Below are 27,716 nucleotides of genomic sequence, written 5' to 3'. Positions count from 1 at the left end.
TTATTATTGATAGGTTGTTGGTTTTTTTAAGCCAGTTCTAGTCACATTATCTCTATAGCCAGTGTTTTGTGTTTTTTGATTATATATAGTTAAGATTTTAATAAGTTCTCTTTGAAATTGTTTTTCAGATGTTATTCAATACATTCTGATTTTTTTTGTAGGCATTAAAATATATAGGGAACAAAGTAAGAAGGCAAAGGATGTGGGGAGGTGGACCAAAGAAAACCAAAATAGAAGAAGCAAGAGAGCTCCTGGCTTCTACCATTTTGACACATGTACCAGTGAGTAGCTTTACATGAATAATGATGGGGGTTTGTATTTCTGGTGAAGAATTTTTAAATTTGAGTGTATGTCTTACGTATCTTAACATATCAAGATCAGAAATTAAAATGTAAATTAGATATAGCCTAATGGAAGATAATGCAAACTTGTGGATATTAGCCGAAAGTACCCTTTACTTAGCTTTTTTTCTGCTCACCAGTTTAATGTTGTGGTTGTAGTTATGTTTTGAGGATGGACAAAGGACTCTTCTTTTTGAGAAACTGGATTTATTCCAATCTTGTTATTGACTCAATCACTTGGTGAGGATGAATAGCAAACTCACCCTTAGAATTACTCATGTCATTCCAAATTTAACAGAGTGTTCTTAAAACATTTCAGAATTTTTAGGGGCCGGAGTGATAACACAGTGGTAGGGCATTTGCCTTGCACGTGGCTGACTTAGGATAGGCCTGGATTCAATCCTGGCATCCCATATGGTCCCCAAAGCCAGGAGCAATTTCTGAGCGCATAGCCAGGAGTAACCCAAGTTATTTTGTGTTATTTTGTGGCCCCAAAATCAAACGGAAAAAAACCAACATTTCAGAGTTTTTAGAAATAGTGAGTAAATTGACCTGGAAGAGAGATGAAACATTCTGTGAAGGAGAATCAACTGTGTGAAACATATACAGAATTTCTATAATCCTATATTATTTAGCAAAATTCCCTAAAAGCAATAAATGAATGTATGGATGATTGTTGTTGTACTTTGAAATCAAGATCACCAAATTATTGTGATTGTGTTAAACTTAAATAGATTTCACTAGATTATTGTTCCATATATAAGAAAAGAAAAAAAATTCTATACATATGTATGTATAATATAATTTCTAAAGAAAAGAATAGAAAATTATCTTAGTCTTGACAGAGACACTGTATACTTAGAATTCACCATTTTGAGTGTAAGGACAAAATAGACTTGTTTCTTTTCTTTTTTTTTATTTGTTTTCTGGGTCATCCCTGGCGGCACTCAGTGGTCACTACTGGCTCTGTGCTCAGAAATCACTTCTGGCAGGCACAGGGGACCATATGGAATGCCGGGATTTGAACCACCGTCTCTCTGTTTAGGGTCCATCTCATGCAAGGCAAACGCCCTACCGCTTTGCTATCTCTTCGGCCCCCACTTAACTGTTTTCTTTGTAACTTATACTGTAGGCACCACGGTTTACAATAAGGTATCATAGAATAGGATATTCTTAGTTACTTATGGTTTTTACCTCCCCAAACAAGACAATATTGATTGATTATTTAATTAGTTTTGCTTTAACTTATTGATTTGGCCAGGTTTTTTTTTTTTTGGTGGATTTCAGAATGTATAAGGGAGAAAATTAAACAGAACATTTAGAGTAAATTCATTAATGCATGCATTCATTTAACAGATATTTGTTGTATACCATAAAATGTATTAGTACTTTTTTTTTAAATTGGTTTTTGGTGCAATACTCGTGTTTCTCCTGGCTCTGAGCTCAGAAATTGCTCCTGGCTCAGGGGGACATATGAGATGCTGGGATTCAAACCATTGTCCATTCTGGACCAGCTGCATGCAAGGTAAATACCCTACCACTGTGCTATCTCTCCAGCCCCAGTTTTAGTACTTTTATGTTACTTTATTTTTGGGAGTTGGGGGTGCATACTCTGGTGCTCAGAGCTTATTTCTGACTCTGCGCTCAGGGATCACTCCCTGCACTGCCAAGAAACCATATGCAGTACAGAGATTGAATAGGTACAGGCCAGGCAAGTGCTTTACCTGTAGTATTCTCTCTTGCCCAATTTCTGTTATCTTTTATTGAATATACTTTTCGAGATTTAATGGCTTTAAGTAGCAGCTTATTGCTGTGTTCTGTGCTTCCATGATTTGTCTGAGCTTGGTGGTGGTGGTGAGGGATGGAGTTCAGGTTCTCATTTTGGGGCTTCTCCTCAAAATCAAATCTCAAGTACTTACAGCTGAGGCTGGAGTTATCCAGAGGCTTTATGGGACTGAAGATTCAAAATGGTTTTTTCAGTCTATCTGTAGCTCATGTTTTTCCAAGTGCATTCTCTCTCCCTCACAAAATAGTCTGAACTTCTTAGGTGATACTTGTAGACTTTTAATAGTAAGGAAGTAGAAATTGTCAGTTTACAGGCCAATCCAAATTAGATTATGGGTCTTAATGAACATGTAATGTGAAACATACAAGAACAAGTAGACAGTATTCATTTTTGAAGAAAAGCTACAACAGGTACTAAGTACAAAAAAAGGTGAAAAAGCATCTCAATTTCAGTTACTTTATTAACTAGTTAAATTTCTTAGAACAGGCCAAAACGTAGATTGATGTTCATTAGCTCCTTTAAGTATTGTGACTTTGATTTTTTTTTTTTGAGTTACCTTCAGTTTTAATATTACTGCCTCAAAGTTTTTCTCTGATTTCTGTATTACAGGTTAAAGAATTCAATTTTCGAGCTAAGTGTATCTATACTGCAGTTATGGTGCGAAGAGTAATTCTGGCCCAAGGAGATAATAAAGTTGACGACAGAGACTATTACGGTAACAAGAGATTGGAATTAGCAGGACAGGTAATTTCATTATTTTATGTAAGAAATCTTACTTTATTAAGTAGAAATTAGTTTGGACTTTATTTTAATTAGGAGGAGACAATTAGTATAGGTTGCATATCATTTGATCAACATTGGTGATGGGAATGTTGCACTGGTGAAGGTGGGTGTTCTTTTCTTGATTTTTGGGTCACACCCAGTAGCGCTCAGGGGTTACTCCTGGCTCTATGCTCAGAAATCGCCCCCAGCAGGCTTGGGGGATCATATGGGATGCCAGATTCGAACCACCTTCCTTCTGCATGCAAGGCAAAAGCCTTACTGCTGTGCTATCTCTCAGGTCCTGGTGGGTGTTCTTTTTATGACTGAAACCCTACTACAATCATATTTGTAATCAAGGTGTTTAAATAAAGATATTAAAAAAATAATTATTTTTTAAATTCTATCTTAATTTTTTAAGTGTAGAAGCTCCATTTAAGTATGTCGATATAATTGAATTTCTGCTCATTTGGGTGAAATCATGGGGCAAGGCACTCCAGGGGGCCATATTTGGGTCACCCAGGCTGGAGGGTTTATTGCTAGGACCTAGCAGTGTTTGGGGGCTTGCTGTGTGGAGGGTTGAATTTAAGAACTTGTGCATACATGCACCTTGACCTCAGCAAGCTGCCCAGCCCCTCAGTTCAGGCCTCTACCTTCTCACAGTTGGTGTGTGGCAATGATTTTAGGGAAGCAGTGCCTTGAGTTTTCCTTTCTTCCTGAAAGCCTGGTGGTACATTAAAAGCAAGTTTGATCCTAGATCCCATTCCCTTAAACCCATCAGGCTCTACCCATTTCTTTTTTTTTTTTTTTTTTTTTTTGGTTTTTGGGCCACACCCGGCGGTGCTCAGGCGTTACTCCTGGCTGTCTGCTCAGAAATAGCTCCTGGCAGGCACGGGGGACCATATGGGACACCGGGATTCGAACCAACCACCTTTGGTCCTGGATCGGCTGCTTGCAAGGCAAACGCCACTGTGCTATCGCTAGGGGCCCTCTACCCATTTCTTGTCAGTCTCAGCATGGAGACAAGAGACAGACTTTCTTTCTTATTCATCAGTTGAGTGGCTAAATGATATGTCAGCTATAACAGATGCTCACCACTTATTCTTGAAGTAATGAATCATCTAATTACAAAATTCTCAAAGAGTTTACCTTAAATCACTTTAAAGTTTTCTTGTTCATTTGGTTAGCTAGTAGCAGCACCATCAATGCATTCAGCCCTGCTGTAAACCTCTACATCATTCTCTCCTTCAGTTTCTTCACTCTCCATAGCAAATTAGTCACGAAATGTTGATTTTTCAACACTTCTTAAATCTTGGATTTATCCCTGGTATAACTGAGAGAGCACAGCTTCAGCATCAGTATAAATTCATAAGGAATCTATCTTTTCTCAGTTCCACCCCAGCCATATTCATCTCCTGCAGTGTTATAAAATTATTTTAACACAGATATCATCTCACTTCTGTGTGTAAGATTTTTGAATGACTCCTCATTTCTGAAAGCAGTGTGGTCACTATACTGTAATGTGACACGGCTGATGGAAAAATGCCAACACTAGTGGTGAGAGGATGAACAATATATATGTGGGCCAGATCACCAAATCACACGTGTATGTATATGCTAAGTTTTGTGGGCCTTCTTTGCAGTTCTCTGTTAGAGGCAAATTTGTAGTCCAGCTTTACAGTTTCAGAAGAAATATAAAGAAGCAGTTTGTCCTCAGTTGTAAATAAGCATGTCCTCAAAGTAGTATTTGTGAATGTTACTTTCACATCATTACTTTCTTAAGGAGGGATTTAATCAGTTCAGTGTGGATACTATGTTGAAATTGACATATACTTTTTCTGTATATGTGGGTTTTAGTTATAGAAAGTTTGATGCATACAAAACTATACCATTCATGTAGGCTTGTATGTGTTAAAATTCCTAAAGCAGATATACCTTAACTCTCTGAAGAGCATGGCAGCATATTTGAAGGCTTGGCCACTAGTCTTCTCTCTTTAGTCTTCTCTCTTTCTGAAAGCTCTGGCTTGTTCAAAGCACTACCAGCATAGGCCTGTGAGATTGGGTGACATACCTTTTCCATTTCCTAGGACACAGCTTTAAAGACCTGTGAGGGTTTCAAGATTTTTGGTGGAGTTGGAGGCAGACCCAACAAAGCTCAGGGTTTACTTCTGATTATGACTGTGAGCCTAGGGATCACTCCTGGTGGGTCTCTGTGAACCCATATGGGGCTCTTAGATCTTGAGTTGGTATGTGCAAAGCAAAGTGCCCTTCCTGCTGTACTATCATGCTGGCCCCAGAAATTCAGTATTTTTAAAGCATGAACTTATTGGAATCCTGACATTAAAACAGAAATTTAGCCTCTCTCTGGCTGTCCTGGGCTCTAATGGCTTCTTTCAATATGTGCTTGCCCTTCCCCTGGAACTCCTCATTAATAAACTCAGTTTGAATATCCCCTTGAACGACATTTCTCAGCAGGGACCATATGACCTCCTGTGGGTCCTCAGGATATTCCAAGGGGGCCACAGGTGAAAAAAATTACATAAAAACAGCATGAAACTGGCCATAGCAATAGCATAGCAGCAGGGCATTTGCCTTGCACACAGACGACCCAGGACGGACACAGGTTCAATCCCATCATCTCATGGTCCCCTGAGCCTGCCAGGAGTGATTTCTGAGTGCACAGCCAGGAATAACTCCTGGGCACCACCAGTGTGGCCCAAAACACAAAACATGATACAGGCCAACCTGTTGAACCAGGGGGACCACAGGAAGGAAACATGGTTGGAAGAGGGCCAAAGTTGGGAAAGGTTAAGAACTATTGGCCTAGAATGAAGTTTATTAGCAGGTGTCGTGGGGGTCCTTGATGCCCCACTGCCTGCTTGTCCAGCCTCATTATGCCAGGGTGAGCTCTTTGCAGCTTCCCAGATGCCTCGGCCTTGCCTGGTCAGAGTCGTTGGCAGGATTGCAAAGATAACGAGGCACACAAATGTAGCATCTTCTCATGGGAGTGTGCATTTTGGAAAGGGAATGAAATAATGAACAAGTAAACAATGACTTGATGTGATAAAATTAGCCATGAGGTTTTTGTTTTTTCTCTTTAATAAAACAAAGCCTGGGGCCGGTGTGATAGCACAGCAGTAGATCATTTGCCTTGCACAAAGCTGACTCGGGTCGGACTTGGGTTTGATTCCCCGCATCCCATATGGTCTCCTGAGCCTGCCAGGAGCGACTTCTGAGTGCATAGCCAGGAGTAACCCAAGTGCTGCCGGGTGTGGCCCAAACACAGGGAAAAAAAAAAAAAAGAAAGAAAAGAAAACAAAGCCAAAAACGGATTGTTCGAGGAAGAGTTTGGGTTGTTGGGGGGGAGGGGAATGTGTTGCTTTAGTCAGGAAGGAACTTTGTGAAAATATGGTCTGTTTTCAGATCAGTTCTTACACATTTGATCTGAGGCTTGAGTGAGAGGAAGTTGATTTGCACAGCCTAGGCACTTACAGTTCAGCAGGAATTCCACGTCCAGGAAGGACTGTCAGACTGTATCTGGAGTGTGTGAGAAGGAATGGGGAGAGGTGGCAAGTGGGGGCTGACATGGAGGCTGTGGAAAGGAGGTTGGTTTAGATTATATGTGCAGTAGAAAAGTTCTCTTTTTAAATTTATTTTCGATATATTTTATTATTGTTACTGTGAGAGTCTAGATAAGATAGTTATATATAATAGTACTAATGTTTTTGATGTAGTTACCGCACCTCACAACCACTAGAATGCCCAAGACCCTGCACTTCTGTGCTAGTGTTACTTCTACTCCACCCCACCATTCACTCCTTACCTTTCCCCACTGACTTGGTAATTTCAGTTTTGTAATTCAAGGTCAAAGGTTTGCCATTGTTCAGTACTATCTAGTCCCTTGCTTTGTTTCTCTGTAAGACACAGATGAGTACAGTTACCCAGGATTTCTTCTTCCTGTGACTTACTTCTCTTAAAATGATACCCTCCAGCTCCATCCAGGGTACCATGAAGTCTTTCATCTGTTATTGAACATTTGGGATGTTCCTGTATCCTGGCGATTGTACTGAATGCTGCAGTGAACATATTATCTTTTCAAATTAATGCTTTTATATTTGGGGTGGGGTAGGCATCAAGAAATGAATCACAGGGTCCTATGGAACTGTATTCTTATTTTTTTTTTCACTTCAGCCCCTAATCTTTTCAAGACATCTATTGGAGAGTTTTAACCAGGAAATTAGCATGATGTCATTTTTTGGGGTGGGGGCGGTCACACCCAGCAGCGCTCAGGGGTTACTCCTGGCTCTACACTCAGAAATCACTCCTGGCAGGTTCAGGGGACCATATGCGATGCCGGGATTCGAATCACCATCCTTCTGCATGCAAGGCAAATGCCCTACCTCCATGCTATCTCTCCGGCCCCAACATGATGTCATTTCAATTTAGAAAGATCTGATTTGAAAATAAATAGTCCAAGAATGGGATGCAAAGAAGTTATTGCAGTATCAGATTGACAGATAGTGAGATAGTAGTGATTTCATTACAAATAAAACAAAGAAATACAACATAAGATTAGAAAAGTATAGCATTTTAAAATTTTTAGATAAAGGAATGTTAGTATTATGGGGGTAGTTAGTGTCTAGTAAATGACTGAGGCTAATCAGTAGGTCTTTGCCATCTTCAAATTCACCACTGGCCAGGGATATGAGGATATCCTCATAGGTCCTAATTCTTATTGTTTAATGACTGGGGAAAAAAATAACTTTTAAATGAATCTTTTAAAGGTGTAGATTATTAAGAGGAATAAGGACTTGAGTGGTGAGGGGAGACAAGAGGCCATCCGGTTATTTGAAAAAAATAAAACTGAAAAGAGGATTCCCATGTGCAAGAAAACATGGCTTCATAAACAATGTAAAGACATAAAAGGTATTGTGCTGGCAAAAATGTGTAAAGACAATAGCTGCTAATTTCACACCCCATGGGATGAGGGAGTATAAATGTGCCTCAGCTTTAGATAACAGAGCTGTATGCACTGGCCAAGCGGGTTCAGGGAGCTTTCTCTCCATCTTACTGCCACCAGAGGGCTGGCAGGCCAGCCGCCAAGTGAAGGTGTTAGCGGGACCCACCATTTCAGGCTTAATCTTTTCACCTACCTTTTCTTTTTCGGTAACGTGTTCATTATTTGCTGAGCATTACTCTGTTCTTTGTCAGAAAAAAATTTTTTTTGTTTGTTTCTAATGCAGCTTGCTTTGTATGGGTGAGATATGGAACAGCACCAAAATCCGGCACCCTAGAAAGCCAGGGATTTCCACCCTGGGACAAAAGAATGCCGTCTTGACTTCAGAGATTGCCTAATCCCAGCTGTTCTGATAATGTAATTAAGGCTGCCTAATGTCTTTAATTTTGCAACCAGTTTGTGTGAAAGGAGAATTTGGCACTCTGAAGGCTTAAACACTAAATAGCAATCTCATGGCGCCTAATTAGAATTCTCTGACATTAAGCTAATTGGTGAAACTGTATTTCAGCAGCTTAACTTCTTTATTAATTTTTTTAGCACTTTCATTGAAAATCAATTGATGAGCTGTCAGCATTTTTTCCTTAAATATTATTTGCTCTTCCGTGTTCCTGTCTTAAGCAGACGAAATAAAGCCTCATCCTAGCACTGAAAGGTATTGGATATTGTCACCAACATTCATTTCATCCCTTTTAATTATTTTACTCTTGGCCTAAATAATGTGGCTTGCTGTATTGTGTGTCTTGACCTCGTGGTTTCTAGTTGGGAATTGGAGAACAGTTATTTCTCTTAAATTGAAAATTCAGAGGTAGAGAAACCTATGAACAAAACAACTGTTGAGTGTGTTCTTACTTTTTCCTTGTTTTCTACCAGGGATATAGCCTTGTGTATGAATCAGGAACTGCAAGAAAGTCAGTTGGCATTAAAAATAAATTTGTCATAACTTGAGAAAAGTTAAAGAATAAGGACTAATTAAAATGGATCTGAGCTGTTGTGTGAATGTGTGTGTGTGTGTGTGTTGTGTGTTTTAGGTTAAGGGCATTTGTTTCTGTTTCAGGATGTTTATTCAAGTTTCTTTAGCTGGTTTTCACAGGAAGTTGCTGCAATGAGCTTCTTCATCCCTCTCGCCCTCTGCACCTGCTCTCCTTCCCACATTCTTTCTCTCCATGAGCAAGACTGCTGGGTCTGAGTAGAAGAAAGGACTAAGCTCTCTAAGAAGAAAGTTTCTTTTTAGAAACACTTGGGACAAAGTAAAATCACAGCCAAGATCCGGGCTTCTGTAGCTGCAAAGATGAATTTTGTAGAAGGACCAGCCTAATTTAAGGAGACAAAGCCCAAGACCAGATTCACTAGGAAATTACTTTGTAGGTAGAGGCTAGAGAAGAAAACTCATTTGCTTTGAATATCATCTTCAAGTCAAAAAACTCTTAGGAGTTACAAACATTCAAAAATATAGTTAATAGGAAATTTGTTGAATCTTTAATTAGATTTTTTTTCATTTCAGAATCTTTAAGCAAATAATTTGTCTCTTTAAAGCCCTGCCCCTCAATACTATTTTATTTTGTTAGGTAGTTAGAAGACAAGTATATTTTTTTCTTCCTCTACAAAGAAAAAAAAATTCCTTGCAAAGGAAACAAAAACTAATGCAGTTAACTTTTCTTTTTTTTTTTTTTTTTTTGGTTTTTGGGCCACACCCTGTGACGCTCAGGGGTTACTCCTGGCTATGCGCTCAGAAATTGCTCCTGGCTTCTTGGTGGACCATATGGGACACCGGGGGATCGAACCGCGGTCCGTCCTAGGCTAGCGCAGGCAAGGCAGGCACCTTACCTCCAGCGCCACCGCCCGGCCCCCTGCAGTTAACTTTTCAAGGGAATATATGTGTTTGTAATATCTGTTATATTTGATACATAAAGAAGAATGGCCACTGTTAAATTGTGCTAAGCCATCTACTTAGTTTTATAAATTTCTTATGAAGGGTATTGTTATTTGTGCTGTTTTGCATGCAGGCTCAATTTATATCCATTTCATAATTCCACACAAATTTTTGGTTTGTTTTAGGGCCACACCCAGCTGTGCTTAGAACTTGCTTCTTCCTCTGCATTCAGGGCTTCTAGTGGGCTCACGGTACCACATGGGATGCTAGGGGTCGAACTTGGGCTGACCACTTAGAAGGCAAGCGCTCTCTCCCTGTACTGTCTCTCCAGGAAAAAGTGGCTGGTTCTTCTGCCTTCTGTGCTATTGATGGGGGTCATTTTAAACCTGTTAGAGGTTTCAGTGGCTCTCTGGAAGGCTGGCTAAGTTAGGTCCAACATTTGCAGTGTTGCAAAAGGTTTCCCATGACCAGGCACAACTTGTGTGACCTAATAACTTGTTACTGAAAATTACCTGTTACTACACTTTACTGGATAAATAACTCAATCTGCCCAGATTGGGGTGTTATGGATACCTCTCACTGTGTAGTGCCTCTCTCCTTTTCCACAATGTACCTTGGACCCATCTCACAAGTAACTTATTCTTAATAACAGGAAGTTCTGGTGCTATTTGCTTTGGATAAGTATCAGCTTTCCTCCAGTTTCTGCTTACTTTTGGACCATTTTCAGTGCCTCTCAATGCTTTAATACTTGCCTAGAATTTATTGCTATTGTTAGTAGGTGAATCCATTTGATAGGAATTTCTCCACCAGTTTTAGAAGCAGAATGATCCTAGTCTATACTGATAGAAGTTTTGATGGAACGTCCTGTTCCATCCCATTGATTTTATTTTCAAGGATGCTTACTTTAGATACATTGTTGTGGTTTAATATTTAATTTGGAGGGAGGGGTTGGGACTACACTGCAAGTGTTCAGTATTCCTTACTCAGTTCTTGGGGATTGTTTCTAGCATGCTCATGAGACTGTGGTACTGAGGGGAGTCAAACCTGGTCCTCCTGAATGCAAAGATGCCCTCCAGCATGCTCCATATGTACTGTCTCTCTGGCCCTATTTTTACCATAAAATATTGAGGGGGTTTTAAATGAAGGGGTTCTATAGAGATAGCTCTTCAGTATGTGTGGGAGTAGTGAGGTCTGGGTTTTATCTCTAGTACATGGTCCCCGGGCATCACCAGAATTAACCCCTGAGCACAGAGCCTTGAATAAACCCTAAGAACTGTTGGATGTGGCCCCAAAATAAGACAGACAAAATTTAGAGACCAGGGATATGACAAAAGTGGTGGTTTCAGCCCCTGGCACAATATGTCCTACCCCCCACATAACTAAACTATTGGGTGAAATTCCCCATCAATAAAATAAAATGATACATACATGTAAGTTTAAGAGTACAAGGGGGCAGAGTGATAGAACTCTGCAAGAGGGCGTTTGCCTTGCATGCAGCTGACCCAGATTCAATCCCCAGCATCTCATAAGAGCCCCAAGTACCACCAGCAGTGATTATTTATTGCAAAGCCAGGAGTAACCCCAGAGTATCACCAGGCGTGACCCATAAAAGCAAAAAAAAATTTTTTTTTAATGTAAAAGTACAAATAAAATGAATAACCTCAGATCTACCACCCAACTTTTTTGTTGTTGTTTTGGGGCCATAACCAGCGGTGCTCAGGGGTTATTCCTGGCTCTGTGCTCAAAAGTCACTCCTGGCAGTCTCAGGGGACCTTATGGGATGCCAGGGATAGAACCTGGTCAGTCACATGCAAGGCAAACACTCTACCTGCTGGACTATCGGTCTGGCCCCAGCCAACATAATTTGTAATTTACTACTACCAATACCATTCCATTTATTTTCTTTTTATCTTATTATCTTCAACTTTTTGCTTTGTTTTTTACTATATCGTTTCTATTTTAATTTAAAGGGTTTTTGGGGGAAGGGGTTTGGGTTACACCTGGCAGCACTCAGGGGTTACTCCTGGCTCTATGCTCAGAATCACTCCTGGCAGGCTCAGAAACCATATGGGATGCCTGGATTCGAACCACCATCCTTCTGCATGCCAGGCAAACGTTTGCCTTAGCTCCATGCTATCTGTCTGGCCCCATATTCTTTTTTTTTTTTTTTTTTTTTTTTTTGGTTTTTGGGTCACACCTGGCAGTGCTCAGGGGTTATTCCTGGCTCCAGGCTCAGAAATTGCTCCTGGCAGGCACAGGGGACCATATGGGGCGCCGGGATTCGAACCGATGACCTCCTGCATGAAAGGCAAACGCCTTACCTCCATGCTGTCTCTCCGGCCCCCTGGCCCCATATTCTAACTTAAAGTTATATATATATATATTTGGTTTTGGGGCCAAATCCAGTAGCACTCAGGGGTTACTCCTAGCTCTATGCTTAGAAATCACTCCTGGTAGGCTCTGGGAACAATATGGGATGCCAAGAATCGAACCCAGGTCTATTCTAGATCAGCCGCGTGCAAGGCAAACACCCTACCACTATGCTATCTCTCTGGCCATAATTTTTTTTCTTAAACTTTTGGTTTTGAGCTTTATGAAATGTATATTTATGCCAAATACATATTTCCTGGAACTTTTTATTCATCCAACATTGTTTTTAAGATTAAATTATATGGGGCTGGAGCGATAGCTCAGTGGCCTTGCACGTGGCCCAGCACGGACCTCAGTTCAATCCCCAGTGTCTTATGTGGTTCCCCAAGCCAAGATCGAATTCTGAGTGCATAGCCAGGAATGACCCCTGAGCACTGCTGGGTGTGGCCCAAAAAACAAAAAAAAAAGATTAAACTATTTTTATATGGTTTATTAAAAATGTTGTTGTACTCATTGAGAAGTATGTATGGTTTTCCTTTTATTATCATTATTATTATTATTATTGTTTTGTTTGGGCTGCATCCGGTGATGCTCAGGGGTTACTCCTGGCTATGAGGTCAGTAATCGCTCCTGGCTTGGGGGACCATATGGGACACCAGGGATCAAAAACGGTTTGTCCTAGGTTAGTGCGTGTACAACCACTCCAGCCCCTTTTATTATTTTTTAAAGCTTATTTAAACATCATGGTTTACAAAGTTGTTCACATGGGATGCCGGGAGATCGAACCGAGGTCCTTCCTTGGCTAGAGCTTGCACCTTACCTCTAGTGCCACCTCTCTGGCCCCCCTAGAAGTTTTCTTACCTCTAGTGCCACCTCTCTGGCCCCTTTAGAAGTTTTCTATCCCCAACTTGTCCCTACTCGATGACAGTTCTTCTCATCTGATTTTAATGATATTTATGTCATTCTTTTCTTTAATTTTGTTATCTAATTCTGACTTTTCTAACAAAATAGTTTAAAAATATTCATTTTGATTCTTAGAGAAGTGAATCATATATATAAAAATATTCTTTTATTTTTTATTCCTTTTACTCAGTACTCAGTTTTTAAGATCCAGGCATAATTTTGTTGGTTTTGTTTTTGTTCACTTTCAGTATTTCTATTGTTTGATTATCTGAGTTTGCCACAACTTAGCTAAATGTAGTGTATTCAGATTTTAGCTGATACAAGTAATGTCTCTATGACTATTTTCTATAAATATCGAGGTGTCGTTGAAGCTCATTTCTATAGGGCACTGGTCATAAAGTACCCTTCCCTTAGCCAGTAATCTGGGTTTAAAACATTTCTCAGCTTGAAGACCAAGTTTCAAATTGCTGTACAGGTCTCAGGTCTACAGAGAAGAGAAATTTGAAATATAAGGATGGACAGATGATGGGAAAATGTTTACTAAGTAGTTGTACCAATTCGCATTTTACCCAATGATGTGGAAAAGTCCAAGCGGCACCACATTCATAAAAAAAAGACACTTTTTTTGTCTCAATATTTTTATTTTTAAGATTATTATGTCATTGGTTATTGAAATCTCAAAATTTGGCAATGGCTGGTCTCAATAAAGTATTTTTGAATCCAAGCATTATGTCATCATCTTTCTCTATATTACCAGAGCTCTGAGCATAGTGATAAACACGCAGAAATTTATCTACCTATTTATCGTACTGAATATAAAAAAGTCTTTCATTTTTAAGCTGTTACTTCATTCTTGATTTTTTATTGTTTAGAAAAAACCTATAAAATCATTAAATATATTTGTAATGAATTTTTAAAGTTTACTCTGAACTTTCTCTTTTCCCCAGCTTTTATCTCTTCTGTTTGAAGATTTGTTCAAAAAATTCAATTCTGAAATGAAAAAGATAGCAGATCAGGTGATTCCCAAACAAAGAGCGGCCCAGTTTGATGTTGTGAAGCACATGCGTCAAGATCAGATCACCAATGGCATGGTGAATGCCATTTCTACGGTAAGTCTGCCAGGGGCCTGGGTTTGTCTCTGCTTATCAATCATAAATTTCTCTTTGTTTTGGGGTCACATTTGGCTGTGCCTAAGGGTTACTCCTAGCGGGACTCAAGGGACCATATTTGATGTCAGGGATGTAACCCAGTTACAGTAACATCAGTTACGTGACTACATTAACTCCTGTACTGTCTCTCTAGATCCCTCACCTTTTTACAAAAGTCAAACTTTATTGTACAGAATGATTATTCAAAAAAATCACACAATGTGGTGCTCTGCTGTCGACTTTGTAAACATGATCCCTATAGCAGTGATCACGTCTCTTCTCCACAGAGGGCTCCATTTTTGAATTTGGGAGAGCACTTAAGATCTTCTCAAAGGGATCCTTTGTTTGTTTGTTTGTTTGTTTTGGCAGGGTGTTGGGCCACACCTGGTCACCTCAGGGGTTATTCCTGGCTCAAAGCTCAGAAATTATTTTTTGCAGGCTCAGAGACCATATGAGATGATGGGGATTGAGCCTGGGATAGCTATGCGTAAGGCGAACACCCTACCCTCTGTTCTGTCACTCGGACCCTTTTTTATAATGATAATGAAAGAAACATTTTGACAAGAAGTTGTCTGAAGAATGTTTCTCTACTTTGATGGAATTTTTACAGCTTAATTGAATTCTTTGTATACTTATTTGCTTCCCTCTACATTTCATACCTCTCTGTGAAAATTGCAAATTTTATACTTGGGCAGGGGATGTGCCACACCGTCAGAGTTACTCCTGACTCAGAGCTCAGAAATCGCTCCAGGCATGCTAGAATTAGGCCTCAGGTTCCAAAGCCAAAACATCGATGTAGGAAATCACACACACACACACACACACACACACACACACACACACGAAACAGGTTCAGGAATTCCAACACAACACACACACACACACACACAAGAAACAGGTTCAGCCAAAACATCGATGTAGGAAATCACACACACACACACACACACACACACACACACACACACACACACACACACACACACACACACACACACAACACATACACACACAAGCCTTCAGCTCCTAAAAGCCCAAAGTATTATTAGGAAGGAACAGGTTCAGCCAAAACATCGATGTAGGGAATAACACACACACACACACACACACACCAATCTAAGGTACTACATTCAAAGCTGTTTCCAACCAGTGAGTAACAAAGCGATTAATGAATGGGATAGGATTCAGTTAATCCCACACTGGCAGGCTCAGGGTAAGGGGATGGGATGCCAGGGATCAGACCAGGGTCTGTTCTGAGTAAACTGCATGTAAGGCAAATGCCCTACCACCGTACTAACACTTTGGCCCACAAATTATATTTTGAAAAATAGTCTACCATGTGAATACTGTCCCTGTATGGATAGTAGGAAGTAAGTCCCCGTGTGAACTTTATTTTCAAAATATAGTTGTATCTATGTGAGGCAATAAGAAAATAATCTTCCTAAGAGGGAAAATCTTTTAGTTTATCAACAAATAACCATTCTTTTAATGAATACCCAGCCCCATTTTTTTCCTGTAATAAAATGGTCACATTGCAAACAGGTTTATTAATTGACAACTTTTGTCTGAAACAACACAAAATGTTTCATGTCATTCTAGGTTTCTATCCCTCAGTGTGCTATCAGCTGTTTGAAATGAGTGATGAGTTCAGGCGTCAGCAGCTGCTGTATATTCAAGGCCTCACTTGGCTATTCATAAAGGGTTATCAGATAGATTTCCAACTCCCTTTCTTAAAAATATAATAGCTACAGGCCTGTCTGATGAAGTCTGGTTTGCGTTTTGTATGCCAGACATAAAATTTGTTCATTAATGGGATTTTGCTCCAACAAAAGAAAGCATAGTATAATGTGTTGATTCCCTTAACAATGAAAGAATTGGTGTCTGTCATGCTGTAATAGTTGACATGAAAATTTGCACTGGGGCTATGTGACAACTGAATTTAAACTTGTGACCATACCAGGGCCCATGTGTCTATTTAGGTGCATTACATTTTTGTGGCCTAAACTTCCCTAAAAGTAGGTACCTGCTTACTTGAAAAGAACTTCCTTAAAGAGTACTTTAACACCCTTCTGTTCAATTTATTTTTTTTATTCTGATCCCATGATTTTCAGTGATAGTGGCACCACTTTACTTCCCAATAACTAATTGCTTATTAGACAAATCAGCAATCAGTCTTGTTGCAGGCCTACCCATTTCATAGAAAGGTCAAATTGTACAATTCTGTGTGGCCATAAGTAGAATATTTTCAACAAATCAATTTTCTCATAGGAGCCATTTTAGAGTCCTTGTTTGTTACTTTACTCTTCCTTCTATAATCCACCTGCAGAAAGGTAGGAACAAATTTCATTCCCTCTCTGCTTCCAATTCCCAGCAGCTGCTGCTTTATTTCTGTTTTGAGCAAGTCAGGTAAATAATATTTTTTTTTTATTTACCTGAACTTGCTTTCAGGGCATAAGTCAATTAACTAGGTTCATTCTCATTGTAAGCATAAGAGGAATTATGAGTCAGAACTGAATTAGCAACATAAAAATAATCTAATTTGGAATAAAGTGTTTGTTCTCTTATTTTTGTTGTCTTTGTTTTGGGAGCATACCCAGTGATTGCTAAAGGGTTACTCTGTCTCTACATTCAGAAATTATTCCTGTAGTGCTGAGGGGACCATATGGGATACCAAGGATCAAACCTGGGTCAGCTATATGCCAGAGCCCTACCCACTGGACTATGGCTTCAGCCCCAGTGTTTGCTCTCTTAATGGGTGGTTTATTTCTAGGATTCAGCTATTTTCCACATTATCAAAATTTCCTTTTCTAAAGTGTATTTTTCCTGTAACAATGAGTACATTTTAACTTCTTTTTTTGGGGGGGGGGGGCACACCCATTTGATGCTCAGGGGTTACTCCTGGCTAAGCACTCAGAAATTGCCCCTGGCTTGGGGGGACCATATGGGACGCCGGGGATCGAACCACGGTCCTTCCTTGGCTAGCACTTGCACATTTTAACTTCTAAGGATTCTTCTAAACATACATGTTTTAGTTCAAACACATCACCATATATTTTTGTGAAACCCTAACAGTAGTTTTAACTATAAAGATTTTTAATAAATGATCCATAAATCCACCCTTGAAATTGTATGGTATGCTCTTGTGTATGGTTTTCTGTCAAAAGAATATAAGCTTTCATTAAATCCCCAAAGAAAAGTGCTATTTATATTTTGGATTTTATTTTTGACATGTTATTTTCTAATTTTATTTTCTAGTCAAAGTATTTTCTACTATTAATTTATATTATCATGAATTATCAAAATCAGCCTTTTCTAGCCTTAAACTTTAAATTATCCTTGAGAATATTTAGTTTGTGTTGTTAATTCACCTATAAAAGGATACCATTGTTACAGTTAATTTAATGTATAAAGCAAATTTAATGTTCAATATTCATTTCATATGAATCAAATAGCAACAAGATGTATAACATTTCTTAATTTAAATATATGTAATTTTTAGCCTTGTTTTAGAAGCCTATAGTTTATTCATTATCCCTGATAGCTGTTATTAGAGTCATTTTTTTCTGTTGCTATATTTGCCTCTGATTAGGACTAATTTTGGAAGGCATCCCAGTAGTTGTGCATTCCAACATGAAATTATCTCTTAGAGCTTCCGGCTAGTTTTACCTTCAGTTGTGTGTAAAACTTGGTAGTATTATGTTAGTTTATTACTTACAGTGGAAATCTCTAGTTGAGATGCTTTGTACAAGATATAATTAGTTCTTCAGAAAATAACTGCTATGTAAGCATTCAAAGCATTCTCTGGTAGTTGCTAGACATGTAATATTTGTTACATTCCTAGAAAATACAAGTGACCCAGCTGAGTTTTCCTTTTAGTTGTGATGTTTCTATTTCTGAATATATATAATGGTTTTAATTTCATAACAATTTCTCTACTGACTTTCTCAAAAAAGTACCAGGCCATCTATTAATCAGAGGTTATCACATCTGTTCTCTCTCATCACAGGGAAACTGGTCTCTGAAGAGATTTAAAATGGATCGTCAGGGAGTAACTCAAGTGCTCTCTCGTTTATCCTATATATCTGCCCTGGGCATGATGACAAGAATCTCTTCCCAGTTTGAAAAAACAAGAAAAGTGAGTGGTCCTCGGTCCTTGCAGCCATCGCAGTGGGGAATGCTCTGCCCTTCAGATACTCCTGAAGGAGAGGTAAGGCTCTGAGGCCTTTTTAATTTCTGTCAGCTGATCCTGAGCATGTTCTGTTTCTTCCTTATTTTCCACAGATCCCTTTTGGGTCAGCCACTGACTCAATGAATAGTGTCGTTGCAGCTTGTTTGTTTGTTTGTTTATTTATTTTTATTTTTGGGCCACACCTGGCAGCACTGAGGGGCTCTATGCTCAGAAATTGCCCCCCCACCAAGCTCAGGGGACCATATGGGATGTCGGGATTCGAAGCACAGTCATTGTGTATACAAGGCAAAGGCCCTACTGCTGTACTATCTCTCTGGCCGTGTCATTGCAGCTTGTGAGGACAGCATTGGTACTATTGCACAACCAAAATGTTTGGAAGCGTTAGATTTTGTGTTTTATGTAAATAGATACATTCCACATTTCTCTGGCTTTAGGGTTTTTTTGTTGTTGTTGTTTTGTTTTGTTGTTTTGGGGCCACACCCAGTGACACTCAGGGTTCGCTCCTGGCTTGGGGACCATATGGGATGCTGGGGGATCGAACTGCAGTCTGTCCTAGGTTAGTGCATGCAAGGCAACTGCCCTACCACTTTAACTACCACTCTTGGCTTTAGTTTTACAAAGTATAAAGTGTGTACCTAGAGGAACAAAAACTGGGAGTTCATAGTCTTAAGACCTAAAGTGGATTCCAACCTTCTCACCTAGGAAACATGAAGAATTATCTAAACATCAAACCAAGGGCTTTGTATAGGTTTGCTTCCATGTTGCTTATTACAACTTGTGCTTAGGGCCCTTCTTCATGGAACCACTTTTTATTTTATTTGGTATTATTCCTTCTAAATTTTAGGCTTTGGTCTGGGATATGACTTAGCAGAAGAGCACATCCTCTTGTGCATGATGTGTGTGAGGCCCTGAGTTTAATCCCTTTCACTAAAAAATATATATACACATATACATGCATATGTGTATACGTATGTGTGCACACATGTACACATTATGTATGTACACATATGCATGTATACACATGCATATGTTTGTGTATGTATACATGTTTTAAACTTAAGAGTAAGAGACCTTATTGGGTTAAACAATATCCCAAGTATCCAATATAAGACATATTAAGAATGAGGCCCCAGATGAAGAAGAAAAGAAAAATAGAATTCCATGTAGTGTTCTGGTTTTTTTTTTTTTTTAGGACTATCATTGTTATTCTAATTTATCTAAACCATATGGAATTCACAGAAAAATTATGCAACTTGTTAAATTTGCATGGCTTTCACATCTGAGGCTTTGAACATTATATTTCCTAAAGATTGGTTTAGCTATTTCAATAAAGTATATAGTTTGTGTATTAGGTATCTAAACAACAGACGGTTTTTAAGATTTGAAGATATAGTATATACATCTCAAGTATTGTTGTTGTTTTTCCTACTTGCTATATTACTTGTTTAGATTTCTTATAATTCTTTTTGGTTATCTAAAAGTTTAAGAATTTTGGGGGGACCCGGAGAGATAGCACAGCAGTGTTTGCCTTGCAAGCAGTCGATCCAGGACCAAAGGTGTTTGGTTTGAATCCCGGTGTCCCATATGGTCCCCCGTGCCTGCCAGGAGCTATTTCTGAGCAGATAGCCAGGAGTAACCCCTGAGCACCGCCAAGTGTGGCCCAAAAACCAAAAACAAAACATTTTTTTTTTTTTTTGGTTTTTGGGCCACACCCGGTAACGCTCAGGGGTTACTCCTGGCTATGAGCTCAGAAGTTGCTCCTGGCTTGGGGGACCATATGGGATGCCGGGGGATCGAACCGCGGTCCGTCCAAGGCTAGCGCAGGCAAGGCAGGCACCTTACCTCTTGCGCCACCACCCGGCCCCCAAAAAATTTTTTGGGAGGATGGGGTGGAGTGGTGCAGAGGTGGGTTTGGGCCTCATCACTAGTGTTCAATGTTTACTCCTCCTAGCTCTGTATTCAGAGAGGACTGAGGGAACCATATGTGATACTAGGGATCCAACCAGCTTGGATCTATGCAAGATACGCATGTTCTCTCTGGCCCTAACTCTTTATAGTTTTTATACAGTGTCATCTTAATGACTGGTTATCTGTTGTTTGGGAATAGCATTTGTAAAGTCAGTTTGTTTGTTTTTTTTCAGCACTTACGATTCTATCCTTGCCATCACAGATTTTGCTATGCCCCAAATTTCTATGGATAAATCTATATTTGTATCCTTGCCTTTTACCTGAGGAGAACTTCACCTGGGTTAAGAGGCATGTACCTCATTAAGGCTTTTGTATTCTGGCACTATGCTTTGTGTTGCTGACAGCAAAGTGGTGAGCTATTTTTAGAGCACTAACTTTATCACTAATGTTCATGCTTAGAAATATAATTTTTCTTATTTCAGGCATGTGGTCTGGTTAAAAACTTGGCCCTTATGACACACATCACAACTGACATGGAAGACGGCCCCATTGTTAAATTAGCCAGCAACCTGGGTGTAGAAGATGTGAATCTTTTATGTGGGGAAGAACTGTCTTACCCAAATGTGTTTCTTGTTTTTCTCAATGGTAAGTATATTACGGGGACTTGGGCATCCTAAATAGTCTATTAGAGAGATGTAGGGAATCTTTTTGTTTGTTTGTTTGTTTGTTTGTTTCTGAGCCATATCTCATGCTTGAGGGTTACTTCCAGCCTTGTGCTCAGTGGGGAAATGTGTGCATTTGAGGTTATTTTCCCATAGGACCCTGGGTATGGAAATGGGCTCTTGCATGTGAAGGAGCTGCTAAAGCCCTCTGTGATATCTTCCTTGCTCGAGGAGTCCCATTTCTATCCATGTATTTAGGTAGTCCTTAAAAGACTGAAATGGTAACAACAATTGCTCCATTGTTCACTCCATTCAGATTCTTTTTTTTTTTTTTTTTTTTTTGGTTTTCGGGTCACACCCGGTGGTGCTCAGGGGTTACTCCTGGCTGTCTGCTGAGAAATAGCTCCTGGCAGGCACGGGGGACCATGTGACAACCGGATTCGAACCAATCACCTTTGGTCCTGGATTGGCAGCTTGCAAGGCAAACACCGCTGTGCTATCTCTCCGGGCCCTCCATTCAGATTCTTAGGGTTAGAACAGAAGGGTAACTTTATCCAAACTGGCTGCTTCTTTTTGGTTTTTGGGTTTTGGGTCACAACCGGCAGTGCTCAGGAGTTACTCCTGGCTCTATGCTGAGAAATCGCTTAACCTTTTTTTGGCTGCCAGTATATCTACAGTGAAATAAGACTCAACATAGTACTCAATATCTGAGCCATGCTACAAAATGACCAAATTAGTCCTTCATAATGGCTACTTAAGAACTATGTTCAGCCAACCTTCCTTTAGATCATTTTTTCTTGCTTCTCTCCCATTCCCTTTCCACCTCTCCAGAGATCCAGCAGTAAATGTGCTTGGCTTCTCTACGTTTGGTGTGTAATTACCTGTCCTCTCATCAGTGTAATCATGCTTACAGCTTAGCTCCTTCACCTTCTCCTGCTGCTTTCTGCTCTGTGAGGCATTACCCCTGTACTGCAAGCGCTGGTGAAAAAGAGGACTCAACATCTCTGTTGGGCTATAACTGACTTCCTCCTTGTGGGTGTCTGAGCAGCCAACAGTGCATTCATCTCGTACCCCTCAGGATTCACACACTGCCCCTTACACATGAAGCTCAGTTTCCCATTTCATAGAGGTTGATAAAATGAGCACTTCTGAGGGGGCAGGCTAAGTTCTGAGTGCTGCAGATAAGATCAACTGAGGTGGCCCAACATTGATTGTGTGGAAAAGATGGAGGCTGTGTAAAAACCAGAGGCTTGGGCCCTGTGTTTCTATTCCCAGGATGGTGCTGACAGATGATGAGCAAGATGAGACCAGCTTTCCCAGCAGTACTTAGCCTGGTCCAGTATACGCGCTGAGGCTCCACATTCCTCACTACCCCTAACTATTCCCCTGGGCCACTTCCCCACTGGCAGCAGATGTGAGGAACAGGATTTTCAAATGACTGCTCAGTGCTGCCTATCCTTTCCATTTTGTGAATATTTTAAGCTTAATTAGATTAGTTTTTCATTCCCATCTTAAGTATCTTCGCTTCTTTTTTCTTAGGTAACATCTTGGGTGTCATTCGTGACCATAAGAAACTAGTGAATACATTTCGATTGATGCGGAGAGCAGGATATATCAATGAGTTTGTTTCCATCTCAACAAATCTTACAGATCGATGTGTTTATATTTCCTCTGATGGAGGAAGGTTGTGCAGGTATATGCTGCTAACAAGGTTTTGGTTTTTGTTGTTGTTTATATTTTATAATCTCTTCATGTCTACTTGGGGAGAAAATAGACTTTTACCTCTACAGTAATCTCTTCCATTATTTAGGTAAATTTGATTCAGTTAGCAAATACTTACATGTTTTTTGTTTTGGGCCACACCCAGCATTGCTCTGGGGTTACTGTTGGTGGGTTAGGGGACCATATTGTATGCCGGGAATCGAACCTGGATCAGTCATATGCAGGGAAAATACCCTGCCTTGTATACTATTGCTCCTGTCCTCAGCAAGTAACTTATGAATGTGCATATTAGATAAGGAGGACTCAAAGATTCTGGGGAAGTTAGTCCTGCCCTCAGGCTGCTGACAAAGCGGAAATAATCACAGAAAACTCCTAGTGATACTGGTAGCAATTGCTGGTGACTAATTATTACTTTATTAAAGGCTTTGGCTATATTTAGCCTTAGAAAAATGGAGCATTATTTTCTTTTAAAATTTTTTTTTTTTTTTTACTTATTCATTTTGGGCCATACCTGGCAGCTCTCAGGGGTTACTTCTGGCTTGCACTAAGAAATAGCTCCTGGCAGGCTCGAGGGATCATATGGGATGCCCAGGGATTTAGCCCAGGTCTGTCCTGGGTCTGCTGCATACAAAGCAAAAGCTTTACCACTTTGTCACCACTAAGGCCCCCGGGTCATTATTTTTATTTAATAAATTAATAAGTGGGATTTAGGAGATGTAGTAATTTACCAAAACTAGATAATGGAGTCTGTTTTTAGTTCAGAAGTGCTTTAAGAATTAATTTGTGTCTATCAGTCATTGTTTCACAAACTACATTCTGTTCCTATGAACTGAGATTTAAGGAACCAGTAAGATTTTACTACTTGGATGAAAGAGGAAAGGAGGTGAGGTCACAGAGATGAAAATGATTTACTGTCTCTTCAGGTGGTTATGTGAGGGTATGAGCTAAAGCTTTTATGTCTTTTTCATAAGCCTTTACTTATTTTACTAAGTCATTCTCTGTACAGGTTAGGTAGGATTAGGACACAGTTATGTGGCAGCACTAATTAGAGGAGGGTAAAGAGCTAGGGCCTGGTGCTCTGTGCATATGGGAAAGCCACTGCTTGTTATCTCTCCAGCATCTGTTCCCATCCAGTCACCTCATCTACTTTTGGAAACTCCTGCCCAGCCAGATATCAAGCCTGTGATCCAAGCAAAGTCTGGCTGTCTCCTGATAGAATTAGGACCAAGTAGAGTAACTCTAGGGAGGGAGTGCTTGGAACTTACTCATCACAGCAGTACTTTGAGAGACTGTCCCTTGTGCCTTCCTTGGGATCCTTGGGGCTATTCTAGCACCTTTTCTTCCTGAAGCTGAGCATTTCACCCTTTTCCTTTATTCTTATTCAACTAGTAGAGTCATTTGCTTTTAATAAGTACCTTTTGCAACCAGAGAGCCCTAATTATTAATATTCTGCTATGCTTGAATTCTCACTTCTACTCATTGGTCTGTGGGACTATGAATTTCTTACCTCAGCTGTTGTTTTCAGTTTTTTTGTTTGTTTGTTTGTTTGTTTGTTTTTGGACCACACCTGACTGTGCTCAGAAATTGCTCCTGGTAGGCTGGGGTGGGGGGGGACACACCAAATAGGTTGCCCGGGATCAAACCCAGATTGGTCCCGTCCAGGTCAGTCACATGCAAGGCAAATGCCCTATCACTGTACTATCCTTCCAGACTCTCAGCTGGATTTTCTTGGTTGTAAAAATATACATAAAAATAATAATCACCCCACCCTGAACTGTCCCAAGAACTCATGGATATGAGGTGTTTGTATGCCCTGTAGCCTCCCAAGCATACGTATTTGATTAGTTATAACTATTAATGATATGGTCCAATTAAGTCTGGGAAAAAAATGACATCTTTCTAGGTTTCTTCTTTTATTCTTCCCAATAAAATATAGTATATTCTAAAAATTTATTTTAACATAATTTTGCAATGCTGTATGTAGATCTGTCAAGAAGAATTCATAGACTCTCTTGAATAGAGTTAGAGAAAACAGGTAGTTGAATATGATGATTCCTCCTTCTCTTATTTCTATTTCTATCTATATTGCTCAGTCTCTTGACCTGAGTTAACATGACTAAACTGCAGCCCCAGAATGAAGGGCCAAGTTGCTCTGATTTCCTACTAAGAAGAGCCCTTGATTTCCAGGTTATACTGATATCCATGAAATGTTCACCCAGTATTTCTGGGGCTTTTTTGTTTGGTTGGTTGGTTGGTTTGCTTTGGTTTTTGGGTCATACTCAGCAGTGCTCACGGGTTTACTCCTAGCTCTGCCCTCAGAAATCACTTCTGGCAGGCACAGGGGACCATATGGGACGCCTGGATTCGAACCACCGTCTGTCCTTGATTAGCTGCATGCAAGGCAAATGCCCTACCACTGTGCTATCTCTCCAGCCCCCATCCAGTTCACTTTTTCTGTAACTTGTGCTCCTTCTTTTTGTAATTGTGCAGCTCCTCTTCTGAATTGTTTAAAAGTGCTCATTAGTCCTCAGATAGTTTTTTGGACTCTAGGGTAGTGTGAACAAGTGTCTGAGGGTGACTTGCTTCGCTCCAAGAGCAGCTTATCCAAATAGCAACAGCCCATGACATTTCCATGCCACATGCCATCCTTTGTGCTGTAGTTTCCTTGCAGTGGTGAAGCCCTCCGAATGAATCACCACTGACAGTTACAGGTTCATCTGGCCCACAGAGCCCAAAAGCTGCTTCTGTCTTCTACCTGTTATATCACTCCCTGCACAGCACTGAGTGGAGTGTTGTTCTTTCCAGATTACAGCCATGTACTTCAGTCATGTGCAGCTTTAGTCAGCCCAGATAGTGTGGCCCCATGATGCTTATCCTTCATCGAGCCACTCTGAAGCACTGATGTTTGTCAGGTCCTTGCACAGAGACCATTGTTGTCTATTATAGTCATCCTCACCCCCTGGTACCCTGGTAGGAGGCCATGTATTCCTAGAGTGGAATCAGAGGGTGTATTTGGTGTGAAGCATATAATTTAAAAAATTTACTACAGAAAATTATATTAAAGATTTTCTTTCTTTTTATTGAGTAAACTTTTGTTTGCCTTTTCAACTAAACGTGATTTTTCTTGAAAACTTGCCACAAATGTTGTGTGTTTGTGTATGTGTGTGTGTGTGTGTGTGTGTAACATGGACATATACATATTCACACACAGTGCTGGTATGTGTGTAGGTGCTGAGGAGACAGGAGTAGGCAGAGTGCAGGAAGGCCTTGTCCTCAAGCAGTTCAAAAAGTTGGATTATATGTCTTGCTTCTCTCATTTTACTGTGGTCAACTTCTATTAAAATGCTGTTAAACTGCTTTGAATTTGTTCTTTTTCTGTCGCAGGCCCTACATCATTGTTAAGAAGCAGAAGTCTGCAGTCACAAATAAGCATATGGAGGAGTTGGCTCAAGGGTACAGGTAAGTGGCCCAAAGTAAAACTTCTCAAGCACCTTAATGCTCATTTTCATGATTTAATTAGAAATAACACTATTTGACCTCAGCTTCAAGGAAAGTGTGTTTCCACCCTTAGACTTAATTTCTCCTCTTCAAAAACACCTAAGTACTAGAAGCATATTTTTTGTGTAAAGTTGCTTGGATGTTGCTAAGTGTTTATCAGTTAGATCACGAGGACTATAGTGTTAGACTATGTTAGTAAACTGTTAAGTATGTCTATAAGGAGAAAAGCTCCTGGCAATATGCTATTACATGTAGGCACTGATTTTCTCATCATACAATTTCTAATGTCATTGTAGATATTTTAGATGGTAAGAACTAGATTGACAAGAATTATAGATATTACTCTGTTTTACTTTACTGATTTGTAATCATTCTAACAATAATGTCTTTCAGTTTTCCCTGAGTATTGATACATTGAAAGTGTAAAATGTTATGGGCCAAAATAAAAAAAAAACAGTATTCTCCACAAAATCCTTTAATAAAATGCTTTTTTAATAGCATCTGTCTCACCAATGTTTCCCCAGGAATTTTGAAGATTTCTTACATGAGAGTCTGGTCGAGTATTTAGATGTCAACGAAGAAAATGATTGTAACATTGCACTCTATGAACACACAATTAATAAGTAAGTAGGATCTAGAATAACTATAGTTATTCATTCTTGAACTAGAAAGTATACCTTCTTTGTTCATTTCATCTCCAATTCTGCTATAGCATAATCTTAATAAGTACTACTAGAAGAGCTGTATACTATTTTATAATGACATCACATTATTAATTGGTATAAAGCTATAAAACTTCTGATGAATCAGGGCCCGAGCGGTGGCGCAGTGGTAGGGTGTTTGCCTTGCATGCAGCTGACCTAGGACAGACTGGTTTGATCCCCTGACATCCCATATGGTCCCCCAAGCCAGGAGCGATTTTGGAGCACATAACCAAGAGTAACCTCTGATTGTCATCAGGTATCGCCCCAAAACAAAACAAAAAAAACCTTCTCAGCCAACATTAACCTAATTAATCAGGTTTTGTAAATATATATTGATTTCAGCCGCTGGGGCAATAGCTCATGGCTGGAACACGTTTTTTTCATGCAAGAGCCATACTTCATTCTTTAGCACTTCAAGATCTCTTGAGCATACCCAGCCCCCCCGCCCCCCCACACACACTACCCTAGGAAAAGATTTTATTAAGCTCTTCTAGAGAGGATTTTGTCTGCAGATATCTGAAAGCTTACTGTCAGTGTGGAATTCCCTGAATAGTATGTTGTAAAGATAGCTCCTAACGTATGTGTAGCATAAACATGAGATGATAATATGTTCATGATGTTTCTTCTTGAACAGTGATATTTTTAGAGACATCTGTATTTCATTTGGAGTACATTAAAGGACATTTTAATATTTGCTATCTAATGCATGTGACTGGTGTACCTAAAATTTGCTGTTTAATGCATGTGACAATTACCTAAAATTGGAATTTTGGCAGTTATATTGTTAAAAAAAATTAGGGAATTTAATAATACCACCTGATAACTGTGTCTTCAACTAGAAG

At 39.7% G+C, this 27,716-nt stretch overlaps 1 protein-coding gene across 1 annotated transcript in view; it reads left to right on the top strand.

The window, feature by feature from the left end:
• Positions 1-27,716, top strand: part of POLR3B (RNA polymerase III subunit B) — a 132,660-nt gene that overhangs the window by 35,275 nt on the left and 69,669 nt on the right. The window contains exons 11-18 of the mRNA XM_049783144.1: positions 162-281; positions 2,737-2,871; positions 13,994-14,155; positions 18,198-18,398; positions 20,771-20,933; positions 22,490-22,643; positions 26,057-26,131; positions 26,695-26,793. Coding sequence (XP_049639101.1) covers positions 162-281; positions 2,737-2,871; positions 13,994-14,155; positions 18,198-18,398; positions 20,771-20,933; positions 22,490-22,643; positions 26,057-26,131; positions 26,695-26,793 — 1,109 coding nt within the window. The remainder of the gene's footprint in view (positions 1-161; positions 282-2,736; positions 2,872-13,993; positions 14,156-18,197; positions 18,399-20,770; positions 20,934-22,489; positions 22,644-26,056; positions 26,132-26,694; positions 26,794-27,716) is intronic.

Source organism: Suncus etruscus, chromosome 11 (genome assembly GCF_024139225.1).
Source record: "Suncus etruscus isolate mSunEtr1 chromosome 11, mSunEtr1.pri.cur, whole genome shotgun sequence".
NCBI lineage: Eukaryota > Metazoa > Chordata > Mammalia > Eulipotyphla > Soricidae > Suncus > Suncus etruscus.
Note: the sequence above shows the minus strand (reverse complement) of the source record. Positions and strands in the feature narration are given on the sequence as shown.